The following is a 12,841-nucleotide window of genomic DNA, read 5'->3' on the forward strand; positions in this document are numbered from 1 at the left end:
ACCACAGCCCCTCGCTTCCATATTCCAGTCCACCTGCATATTCTGTTCATCCTCCTTCCAAAAATGTATCTCAAACCAAATGACTAATTTTCATTTCTGTTAGCTCCAGCCTAGTTCAAGACTCTATCAACACTCGACTTGAAGAGTCTCCCATCTGATATTCCTCTTTCCACTCTTGCCCCACTTCAAGGTATTTCTCCCAGAGAAGCCGTTCGTCGTTTATTCATTATTCTCCATTCATTAATTCAACAAATATTTGTTGTATGCTTACCACATGCCAGATTTATTTTAGGTTCTTGGGATATAGCAGTGAAAAAAAGTCCTTGGGCTTTACATACAGTGGGAAAATAAATAATATAGAAAATGTTAGATGGCAATATATGTGATCCAGAAAATTATAGCAGGCTGAAGGAAATAGGAAACAATAGAAAGGTTAGGGACTTCTGGCTATAGTATCATATAGGGCTGTCAAGGGTTCTATCTCTGATTAGCTTACATTGAAACAGAAACCCAAAAGACAGTAGAGGGCAAGTATGTTAATATCCGGGCAAGTATTCTAAGCAGAGGAAAAAGAAAATGCAAGGGCCCTGAGGCAGGATCATGTTTGGTGTGTTTGAGGAATAGCTGTTCTGTTCCGTTGTGGCTGGAACAGAAGAGGGAGGGCGGGAGGACTATGGAGAATGGTAGGTGATGGAGGTCAGATTATGTAGGGCCTTGTAGACTACAGTGAAGACTTTGGCTTTGTTTTGGGTTGGTGGGGGACAAGGAAAGCTATTGGAATGTTTTAGTGACTTGATGTGACTTAACTTTTAAATAGGACCATTTGGGCTTCTCATCCCATGATGTTTAAAAATGCAGTCAGGTCACTTTCACTGTTTAAAACCTTTCAATGGATTCCGGTTGTACTTAGAATAAAATCTAAGCTCCCTTAGCTATTATTATTATATTATTATTAAAATTGATATCCTTTATTCTCTATTACAGCAGTCTAATTCCTTCCTAATATGTACCTCACTAGTAACTATTATTGTTATTGCTTCTTTGTTTATAATCTGTCTCCTCTACTTGAAAATATGTAGCCTGGGGATCTTGTGGATTTCTATACTAAGTCATCCCAAGGACACTTTGCTTTTGAGCTGTGTGTGTGTGTGTGTGTGTGTGTGTGTGTGTGTGTGTGTGTGTGGGTGTGTGTGTGTTTTGATCTCTTCTGTATCTTTTTTCCCTGATCTCGCTGATTGTTATATTTGGTCAGTGACTGACCTCTAGCAATGATGGCGCCAGGGCAACTTTGCTGTTGAATTGTATGTTAAAGTTTGTTTTGGCTTGTGGGTTATATCAGTACTTATCAAATGAATTATCTGGGAAGAGAGGAGAGGATCTTATTAAAATACAGGTTCTTATTCGGTAGGCCTTGGGTGGGCCTTGAGGTTCTGCATTTCTTTCTTTCTCTTTTTCTTTTCTTTTCTTTTTTTTTTTTCTTTCCTTTTCTTTTCCTTTCCTTTCTTTTCTTTTCTTTCTTTCAGAGTCTCGCTCTGTAGCCCAGGCTGGAGTGCAGTGGTGCCATCTTGGCTCACTGCAACCTCTGCCTCCCAGGTTCAAGCAATTCTCCCACCTCAGACTCCGGAGTAGCTGGGACTACAGGCATGCACCACCATGATCAGCTAATTTTTGTATTTTTGGTAGAAATAGGGTTTCACCACGTTGGCCAGGCTGGTCTCGAACTCTGGACCTCAGGTGATCTGCCCACCTCAGCCTGCCAAAGTGCTGGGATTTCAGGTGGAGCCACCACACCCAGCTGAGGTTCTGCATTTCTATCAAGCTTGTAGGTGATGGCCATGCTGCCAGCCCTTTGAGTAACAAGGGGGCTTTATTACCAAGGTTGGCTGAACATTGGAATCATCTGTGGAGCTTTAAAACTACTAATGCTTGGCTCTTGACCCCAGAGATTGCAATATAATCAGTCCAGAACGCAGTCTGAGTACTGGGATTTTAAAAAGCTTCATAAGTGATTCTATTTTGTAGAAATATTGAGAACTACTAGATTGGATGATGATATTGAATCCAATTTTAAAACAAGGTGTAGCAATAAATGTTCTTCAGTGCTGTGTTGCTGACTTTTTAAAAAGTCAGTTTTGTAGCTCTAGAAAGAATCTGGCTGCATCCATGGATGACCTCCAGATCTCTGCTTAGCATGACTGGGTAATTTCTCCAATGTCTCCAGCACATGCTCTCACTTAACAGCAGAAAGAGAATTCCTACCTTCAGGAGAACAGTCATTCCTGAAGGTTACAGTTAAAATATGCCTACAGATGATGAAGTTGTAGTAAATCAGTCCCGTTGCTCTCTGAGCTTATTCTAAGTTACAGGAAGCAGAAGAAGGAGAGAGGCACTCCATTTCTTTTTTGTTGTAATCTCTAGTGTGTTCACATGCATAGTTTCTGAGTCAGTATCAAACTAAGAACTTCTTGTGTGATTCAAGCTAACCCCTCGATTATCAGAAGCAGATGTTTCAAACTACTGACGATCAATGAGGCATATCCTATTTACAGGTTAATAATTGACTACCAGATGCGGGTGCACCAAATGGTCTTAGAGACATGAGATAGGAGAGACAATGTCAGTGCTCCCCCTACCCTGCCTCCCCTAATCTAAAGCCTGCTCTGTTTCTTTTATCAGGTGATTGGCTGTATGTTAACAGAGCCTGGGGCACTTTCCTGTTGAAATGCCTTTAATCCCAAGCAACTGGATTGATTTTTTTTTTTTGGATGATTTAGATTGGACGACTGATTATTGGACAGAATGGCATCTTGTCGACACCTGCGGTCTCCTGCATTATCAGGAAGATTAAGGCAGCTGGTGGAATCATTCTAACAGCCAGCCACTGCCCTGGAGGACCAGGGGGAGAGTTTGGAGTGAAGTTTAATGTTGCCAATGGAGGTATGTGGTTCAGAATAGGCCTTAATAATCACTATTTCTTTCCTCTTATTTTATTATAGTCTCGCAGTGACCCTTTGAAGATAGACAAGCAAGGTGAAGAGGACCTGGCTCAGAAAAATTTAGTGAGGTGCCCAAGGTGATCCAACAAAGAAGTGGCATGATGGGCTCACGAACCCATTTGGGTGGTCTTTTGGTCCCCTGTACTCTTCAGCATAAACTATTGAATAGTTGATGCTTATCTGATATGGAAGGACTCTGAATTTTAAAATTAAAACATACCCTGAAGTTCGTTGTCTAAATGACAATGACCCTCATTTTACACATGAACAAATCAAAAGCCTGAGAGGCTGAGTTACTGCTGAAGGCACAGGGTTGATCAGGGTCAGATTAATGATTTTTAGCCCAAATCCTCGGCTCTCTTTTTCCTACAGTGTTGACTTTCTCTCAAAATCATAGAATTATTTCACTTTTTCCTATATTTACAGCAATTTATAGTTTGGGGGTCCTTAGTGGAGGGGGTGGGATATATGTATAGGGGTAAATTTCTTTTAAAAATTGAACACACAAAAAAAATAGGGAGAATAAGAAATAGATAACATGTACCCATTATCTTGTTTTTCTATTTTGCTTACCTTTTTTTCTGAAGAATTTTAAAGCAAATTATAGCACGAGAACATTTCACACCCAAATATTTTTGTATGCATCTTAAAAAGAAAGACACATTGCGGCATGACCGTGCTAACATACCCAACAATGATAACATTAATTCTCCAATATCACCTGAAAACTAATCTATAGTCAAATTTTTCAATAATCCCCCAAATATTATTATTTATAGCTGTTTTATTCAAATCAGGATACATCTAAGGATGCCATGCATTTGCTTGGCAAGTCTCTTAAATCTCTTTTAATTTAGAACACGGAGTTTGCATGAATGTGGGTAGGAGCCAAATTTTAACCAGCAACAGTTACCATTATAAATTATTCCTCATCCCAGGCAAAGCAGTGCGTTCTGAAGGGAAAACTTATTATCTATCCCTGCTTGCAGACATTTTACACAATATCCAAACAAGAAAGTGTATTCATGTTGAATATTTAAAAAACAATATTGTAACAACAAAGCAGAAAACTAAACCACCAAACCTCAAAGGTAGACAATAATAGAGGAAGAAGAGAACAAATTATCTACAAAGTAACCAGAAAACAATTAGCAAAATGGCAGGAGTAAGTCTTTAACTATCAATAATAACCTTGCTGGTACATGGGTGAAACTCTCCAATCAAAAGATATAGAATGGCTGAGTGGATCAACAACAAGATCCAACTAGATGCTGCCTACAAAAGACCCATTTTTAAACTTTAAAAATAGGTATATACTGAAAGTAAAGGGATAGAAGGAGATATTCCATGAAAACAGTTACCAAAAGAGAGCAGGGATGCCTATATTTATATCAGATAAAACAGACTTCCAGTAAAAAGCTGTTCCAAAAGGCAAAGAAGGTCATGATTTAATGATAAAGAGGTCAACTTATCAAGAGGACATAACAATTGTAAATATATATGCATCCAAGATTGAAGCACTTAAATAGGTAAAGCAAATATTAGTGGACATGAAGGAAGAAAGATACAGCAATATAACAATAATAGAGGACTTCAGTACCCCAATTGCAACAATGGAGAGATCAACCAGACGAAAAATTAACAAGACAACACTAAATTTGAACTATACTTTAGACCAAGTAGACCTACCAGACCTATATTCATCCAACAACAGAAGAATATACATTCTTCTCTAGCATACATAGAACACTCTCCAGGATAGACCATATGTTAGGCCACAAAATAAATCTTAACAAATTCGAAAAGATTGAAATCATGTCTAGTATTGTTTCCAACCACAATGGTATGAAGCTAAAAATCAATAACATGAGGAATCTTGGAAAATTTACAAATATGTGGAAATTAAACAACATGCTTATGATGAACTAATGGGTCAAAGAAGAAATCAAGAGGGAAATTAAAAAATATTTTGAGATTAATGACAAATGTATCAAATGTATCAAATGTATCAAAACCCACCGTATGCGGCAAAGTCAGTTCTAAGAAGTTTACAGCAATAAATGCCTACATTAAAAAAGGAAAAAGATCTACATAAGTAGACTAATATTATGCCCCAAGGAGCTAAAGAAAGAACAAACTAAACCCAAAGTGAGCAAAAGGAAGGAAACAATGAAGATCAGAACAGAAGCAAATAAAATGTAGTATAGAAAAACTATAGAAAATATAAATAAAATCAAAAGTTAGTTCTTTGAAAAAATAAAATCTACAAACTCCTAGCTAGATTCACTAAAAAAAGCAGACTCAAAATCAGAAATGAAAGTGGAGACATTGCAATAGATGCCTCAGAAATGAAAATGGTCATAAGGGATTGTTATGAACTATTTTATGCCAACAAATTGGAGAACCTAGAAGAAATGGATAAATTTCTAGAAAAACTAACCCATCAAGATTGAATTGAGAAGAAACAGAAAGTTTGAACACTCCAACAACAAATAAAGAAATTGAAGAAGTGATTAAAAACTTTCCAAAATAGAAAAGCCCAGGACCAAATGGCTTCATGGCTGAATTTTATCAAACATTCAAAGAACAATTATTACCAACACTTCTTAGATTCTTCCAAAAATTAGAGCTACAGGGAATACTTCCAAACATATTTTATGAGGCTGGCATCACCTTGACACCTAAAGCCAGACAAACATATTGTAAGAAAATAAAATCACAGGCCAATATCTCTGGTAAATATTGACAAAAACCAAATTCAACAACACATCAAAGAAATTATGAATCATGACCAAGTGGGATTTATCCCTGACATACAAGACTGGCTAAACAGAATGAAAGATAAAAACTACATGATCATCTCAATTGGTGCAGGAAAGCCATTTTACAAAGTTCAGCATCCTTTCTTAACAAAAACTCTTAACACTTTAGGTATAGAAGGAAAGTTTCTCAACATAATAAAGGCCATTTATAAGAAACCCACAGCTAACATCATAATCAACTGGGGACAACTGAAAACTTTTCCACAATTTAGTACATGGCAGAGATGCCCACTCTTGCTATTTCTATTCAACATAGTATTGGAAGTACTAGCAAGAGCAATCAAACAAGAAAAATAAAAGTCATCCAAATTGGAAAGGAGAAAGTAAAATAATCTCTATTTACAGATGATATAATCCTGTATATAGAAAATTGTAAAGTTTCCCCCCCCACACACACAAACACACACACACAAATTTTTAGAACTAATAAATGAATTCAGTAATTTGCAGGATACGAAATCAACATACAAACATCAGGAGCATTTCTATACATAAATAATGACCCACCTGAAAATAATCAAGAAAACAGTGCCATTTATGGTAGCATCAAAAAAATACTTAGGAATAAATTTAACCAAGGGGTGAAAGTATACTGAAAACTATAAAACATTGATTGAATAACACACAAATAAATAGATATCCTGTGCTCATTGATCATGGATCAAAAAATATTAATATTATTAAAACATGCACACTATCCAAAACAATATACAGGTTTAACACAACCCCTGTCAAAATTTCAATAACATTCTTCGTGGAAATAGAAAAGCAATACTAAAATTTGTATGGAGCTACAAAAAACTAAAGCAATGCTGAGGAAAAAAAAGTTGGAGGTACAACACTTGCTGATTTAAAATTATATTACAAAGCTAAAGTAAAACCAAAACAGTATGATACTGGCATAAAAACAGAAACATAGACCAATGGAACAGAATGGAGAGCCCAGAAATAAATCAAGACATATATAGTCAACTACTTTTGGACCAGGGCAACAAGAGGACATAATGCAGAAAGGAAAAAACCTCTTCAATGAATGGTTCCTGGGAAAACAAAAATGTACAAGAATGAAATTGGACCCTTATCTTACACTATACACAGAAATAAACTCAAAATGAATAAAAGACCTAAATATAAGGTCTGAAACCATAAAAATCCCAGAAGAGAACATAGGGAAAAAGTTATTTGACATTGGCCTTCACAATGATTTCTTGGATATCACATTGAAAGCTCAGGCTACGAAAGCAAAAACAAATAAAGGGGACTATCTCAAATTAAAAAGCTTTTTAGCTTTTCCATTTTTCATTTATTTATTTTATGCACTCTAAAATCTCTGGGTATTCTTTTTTAGCGTTTTAAAATTTATTTTTGTATGAGTGCCTGTAGATTTGCCGTATCCTTTAAAAAACAATTATTTTAATATAATTGTATGTATTTTTGGTGTGCATATGATGAAAGTCATTGGAGTGGAAGGTATCAAGGAACTTGGAAATTGAAAAGGAATTCAGAAGTTGTTGATGAACTCTGAAGTTATCAGCATGGATGGTTGAATGGCGTCATAGACAACTATCTAGAGAGACAGTACTTGCTTTACTTTTGGAAATCAGTGTGCGTTGGCATTAAAAGTCAGGGACTTGAAAATGATGGACACAGCCAAAGAATATAATGTGGTGCCTGGAGTGTAGGGAGTGGAGGGAGATATTCATGCATTCAATAATCTAGCAAGCATAAAATAATGCAAAAACAAAACAAGACTACCTATTCTTTACGTTTTGTGAAGGGTGAAAAATGGTAAGGAGAGAAGCAAAGGGCTATGTTTATTTTTTTGAGGTCTTCACTTTTCCCACACAACAAGAAAATTGTTGGTAAAATCTTCTGGGCTGTTTTCTCTCCCACTTACTAGAATAGGATTATTGCTATTCTTTTTTATGAGCATTTATTGGGATACTGTGATGGTGCTACACTCTAAGGCAGCGCTGTCCAACAGAAAAATAGAGTGAGTCGCATACATACTTTAAATTTTTAGTAGCCACATTAAAAAAGTGAAAAGAAACAAGTGAAATATTTATCAAACATTCAAAGAATAATTATTACCAATAATCTAAAATATTATTATACCATGTCATCAATATAAAAATTATTAATGCAATCTATTGCATTTTCTACTAACTCTTCAAATCTTGGTGTGCATTTACAATTGCAGCATACCTCAACTTGACTAGCCACATTTTAAGTGCTCAACAGCTAAATGTGACTGGTAACTATTGTATTGGACAATGCAGTTCTAAGGATTAAGATATTCTAAAAATCAAGAGACAATTTTTGTTCAGTAGAAAGTTACAGTGTAGTTGACAAGTAAGATTCATACAGAAAGCGATCTATACATCTAGCAATTATTTATACTTTAGATATTTCAATCTACTTATTTGTTTCTCAACCTTGTTGCAAAAAAAAAAAAAAAATCTGAAATGGCTTGCATTAAGATATACAAGGTAAAAAAAAAAAAAAAAAAAAAAAAGCAAAACCCCAAAAGGTGAACAAGTATTGATTTCGTGATCAATGTATTTAAAGGCTAATACTACTTGTCAATTTGGCCTTCCGCGGAAATGCATCATATATTTTTAGTTGACCTTCATTTTAGAAATGACTAGAGATTGTGAGTTGGGGAAAATAATTAACTTACCCTGCTAAGCTCACACGTCAATTACGCAGCAGAGCTGGGAGTAGAAAGCATAGTTTCCTCTTCTAGGTGCACTGGGGAAGCTGCATGTAAATCTGGAATCCCTCACTTTTGTCAAATGCATGTCCTGTTTGTGTCTCATATCCTGAATAAAGCTGATTATGTAACCAGGTTTCCCTGGCAGGTGTGAAACTATTTTTAGGAAAGATGTGTCATTGCTTAGAGGTGGATTAAAACAAACAAACAAACATATGGGTCGTTAGTCTACATAGAACAGGTGAGGCTGATCAAATTTCCCCCATAGTGGATGAGTACAGTATAGGAAATATCAAGGCTAATTGAACTGTGAACCATTGATCATTGTTTAGAGAACAAATGAATCTTTCTCTGCCTGGTGGAGGAGGATGGTAACATTTCACTGTTTGAAACTCATGAGACTTTTAAAAAACACGTATTTTTGGTGTTCAAATTTTAGGTCCTGCACCCGATGTTGTCTCAGACAAAATCTACCAAATCAGCAAAACGATTGAGGAATATGCTATATGTCCTGATCTCCGGATCGACCTATCTCGACTAGGAAGACAAGAATTTGACCTAGAGAACAAATTCAAACCATTCAGAGGTAACAGAGATTTTATTTTGAAGAAGTCAGAGCAACTATGTGGATGGGGCTGACTGGTTTCTGTAGGGACGTACACTCATGAAAATTATTGCATTGTTAATCTCAGGGGTGACTCTTGATAAATGTGTGTAAACCTAACATGGTGTAGAGAGAAGACATGAGAGCAGCCAAGATATTCAGAACTGGAAACTTTCAAAAACCACTTCCCAAACTCGATATCATTTTCCACATCGGAAAAGTTTTATGGTTGACTTCGTTATAGCATTCCAAAAATAGGCTGTGAATTGCTAAAACTTGTCTAAGTAATTAAGGTGAAGATGCCGGAATGCCTTAGCTAGTTAAGAAGAAACCTAACAAGTCAATGGGTTACTAAATTTCTCACGAAAGGTAGGAGTTTCTTTTCCAAGCCACAACCAAGCTTGGAATAATTATGCATCAGCTTATCGAATGCATAATTATTGATCACCTGCCCTATACCAAGCACCGTGTTAGGAGATTTTACAAAAGAATTCAGTCACTACCAAATATATTTAGGCAAGTGATTCAAAAATTGAAGAACCAAAATGAGATTGTCAAAAATATTATGTTAAATTGTAAAGCAAATATAGCTTCTACAGTATTCAGAAGATAGCTTTTTATTTTATAGATTAATTTTAGACCATATGAGAACAACATTAATAACATGTATGTATACAACATTTTCCCCCTATATTTTATCGTATTGCTTTTTCCTAGAAGGCGTAGAATAGCAATACATCTAACATGTTTTACTTTTTTAGTGCTTCTATAAGCTTGAATGCAGTTTGTGTTAAGATGGTGTCCTCATTTTAGAAGTAATTTAACTTAGCCCGAAAGAGGAAATACGTGGTTTGTGTCCATGTGATATTTTAGAGACAGAGAAAAGATTAAAGTGGATTGTGTGGGGATCACAGTATTTGCCCAATGTTACCAAATCTTTCTTGAGCAGTTTTGAGTCAGTTGTTTGCTTAGGTAATGAGCAGAAATTTACACAGAGCCGTGATACTCACTGGAAGCAACAGTGCCTGCTTTTGCTAATCTAGCTGGGGGAATTCACAGGCATTGTGTGTGCACACTCATGGGATGGCTGGACAATTGAAGGCAAGGGGTACATTATATTAAGCAAAATGATTTCAATATGCTGATTACATATGGTTGGAAGGACTAGGCTTATTTTTGGCATCTTCACCATTTTTATAGTTGTCCACGAGACCCGAATCTTCGGGAGCTCTCATTCAGGCTCATTGCTGCAGCCACATTGCTAGTTGAATGAGTTTTCTAAAATGTTACTGATACCAGGAGGTGGGTAGAGGGATTCCCTGGCTTCCAGGAATTTGGAGATAATCGTTTGGGATAATTTATGTGCTGTATTCTTGCTGGTTCAAGTGTTGAGCAAACTTGAGTTAATTAGAAACAAATAATTCCTTTGCATTTCACTTTAAAGTGTCAACAGCATGAACTATTTGATGTGAACTTTCAATTTTTACTGACTTCTTGTTCTCTCGTTTTTCACATTTGTTTGGTACTGTGTGTTATCTATTGTAAATACCAAATGTATTTAGGCAAGTGGTTCAAGAATTGAAGAGCCAGAATGAAATTATCAAAACCATTATCCTATAATGTACAGTGAGTAAAACTTCCAAAGTACTCAGGGCATAACCTTTTGTCTTACAAATTAATTTTTTTGTGGTGGTAAAATATATATAACAAAATTTACCATTTTAATCATTGTTAGGTGTACACTTTATACAGATTATTCTTTAATTACTTTATAGATTATTATGCTCCTCATGTAAAAAGATAATTTAAAAGTATCCATATTACAAATATATTTGAATGAACACATAGATTACATTGATTTAAGTGCAAGAAAAAATATTTTGAGTTATGTATTTGATCAGATGAAGGGATAATATTAAATGGCATATTAAGATCTCATGCATTAAATATCACACCTGGATTTACTAAAAATTATTGAAAGTGGATTGGTAATATCTTCAGTGCAAGTTTAAAAGTATTTCAGGGTTTCAAAGTAGTATGTATTTGAAAAATCTGAAAACAATATACGTAAGTTTCAAAATTTAGTATTGAATTTAAAAAGGCAGGGCTCCTGGACAAATTTTAGCACCTAAAGAATTGATTTACTACTTCTTGGAAAAGTACTTTCTGAGCATAATTCTGAGCATACTGATTGACAAGTATGGAAAATGTATTCTGAGCTTTTTGGTATGTCACATAAATGAATAAAACTTTTTGGATTCCTGGTTACTGGGTGGTGCTAGAAACTTGAGAGCATTTGTATTTAATGAGAATTTCTAGATATTTGCCATTCAGTTGGAAATTGGGTGCTAGATTGGGCATGAATGAGATTTCGTGCAAACCCGGGAATGTATTCATCACCAATTCTGCCCTCGAATCTGGTAGGCACAATGGCATTTGGAAAATAGGGGTCACTACTGAGGTCACTTGCTGATTTGTTTCATACCAGCTGAGTCAGTCTTTGGCCAGCCCCCACAAGAAAGGCAACTGGATATGCCAAAATGCCTCTAAACATTGAGATGTGTGCTGTGTGCATTTTTTTGGGAGGGGAAGTGGGAGCAGGAGTCACAGGGCACATTTTTATCTTAATTTCTTCTTGTGATTGATTTTTTTCCCTTCAAGGAAGAATTTATAACTTGATATCATTTATACCTATTGAGCACCTGAAAAGTTTGTAGTATCTTGATTGTGCCCTGATTTGTGATTTTTGTCAACAAATGGGCACTTTGCTTCCCACATCATGTGTAGGGATATGATGGGCTTGTGACCAGAATTTCATGCTGTTAAGGCTGTGATTCTTTTTATGCTTCCAAGTACCTTTCATGGGTACAGTCAATGACATTTTCCGTTTTTTTCTATCTGTAGTGGAGATAGTGGACCCAGTGGATATCTATCTCAACCTCCTTCGGGCCATCTTTGACTTTCATGCCATCAAGAGTTTGCTGACTGGGCCCAGCCAACTGAAGATTCGTGTTGACGCAATGCATGGAGGTAAGCTTGTGATTTTCTCCAAATCAGTGGGCAGGAAATATTGAGACCTCTACGCCTGTTGGGTTTCAGAGGTTAAGAGGAAAGTTGGATTCATAGATATTCACACAACATGTGTATGTTCAGATATTTGGAATGCTCTGGAAAACTTCAGGACCCTTATTTCTGTCTTTGGATGTACATGAAAACAAAAGTTCAACAAACGAGTTTGAGGCTATGCATGTTCAAGTGTGGAGTATGGTAAAACTGTTATTTATTTGATCATATGCATGGCATAGTTTAAACAGTCAAATAAATAGTTCAAGATTTATTATGAAAAAAAATCTGTACCCAAATCCTGTCTTCCCCCAATTTGTTACCTTCCAGAGTTAAAGTTTTTCAATTTTTCATCTGTTTCTTTTTTGTATTTATCTCCCTATCATCAAATATTATGAATATACAGACCCTTGTTGATTTTTCAGTTATGAGCGTTACTGAATTCATACTATGGGAACTGGAGCTGCAGCTCTTTTTCACCCTCTCCACCCACCACCCACCTCTCCACCCACCCTTTCCACCCACCAGTTAGGGAATTCTAGCATGCTTCCCTAATTATATCATCAGTTTGGTAAGATCATTATCTAGTGTTTACAGTACCACAACACTGCTGAGCCATGCAATATGCTACAATTATATTTCC

At 36.0% G+C, this 12,841-nt stretch overlaps 1 protein-coding gene across 1 annotated transcript in view; it reads left to right on the forward strand.

Moving 5' to 3' along the window:
* PGM5 (phosphoglucomutase 5) overlaps nt 1–12,841 on the forward strand; it is a 163,149-nt gene that overhangs the window by 2,267 nt on the left and 148,041 nt on the right. Inside the window, exons 2-4 of the mRNA XM_058431160.1 lie at nt 2,775–2,937; nt 8,971–9,117; nt 12,040–12,165. Coding sequence (XP_058287143.1) covers nt 2,775–2,937; nt 8,971–9,117; nt 12,040–12,165 — 436 coding nt within the window. The remainder of the gene's footprint in view (nt 1–2,774; nt 2,938–8,970; nt 9,118–12,039; nt 12,166–12,841) is intronic.

This window comes from Hylobates moloch, unplaced genomic scaffold (assembly GCF_009828535.3).
Source record: "Hylobates moloch isolate HMO894 unplaced genomic scaffold, HMol_V3 SCAFFOLD_19, whole genome shotgun sequence".
Taxonomy (NCBI): Eukaryota; Metazoa; Chordata; class Mammalia; order Primates; family Hylobatidae; genus Hylobates; species Hylobates moloch.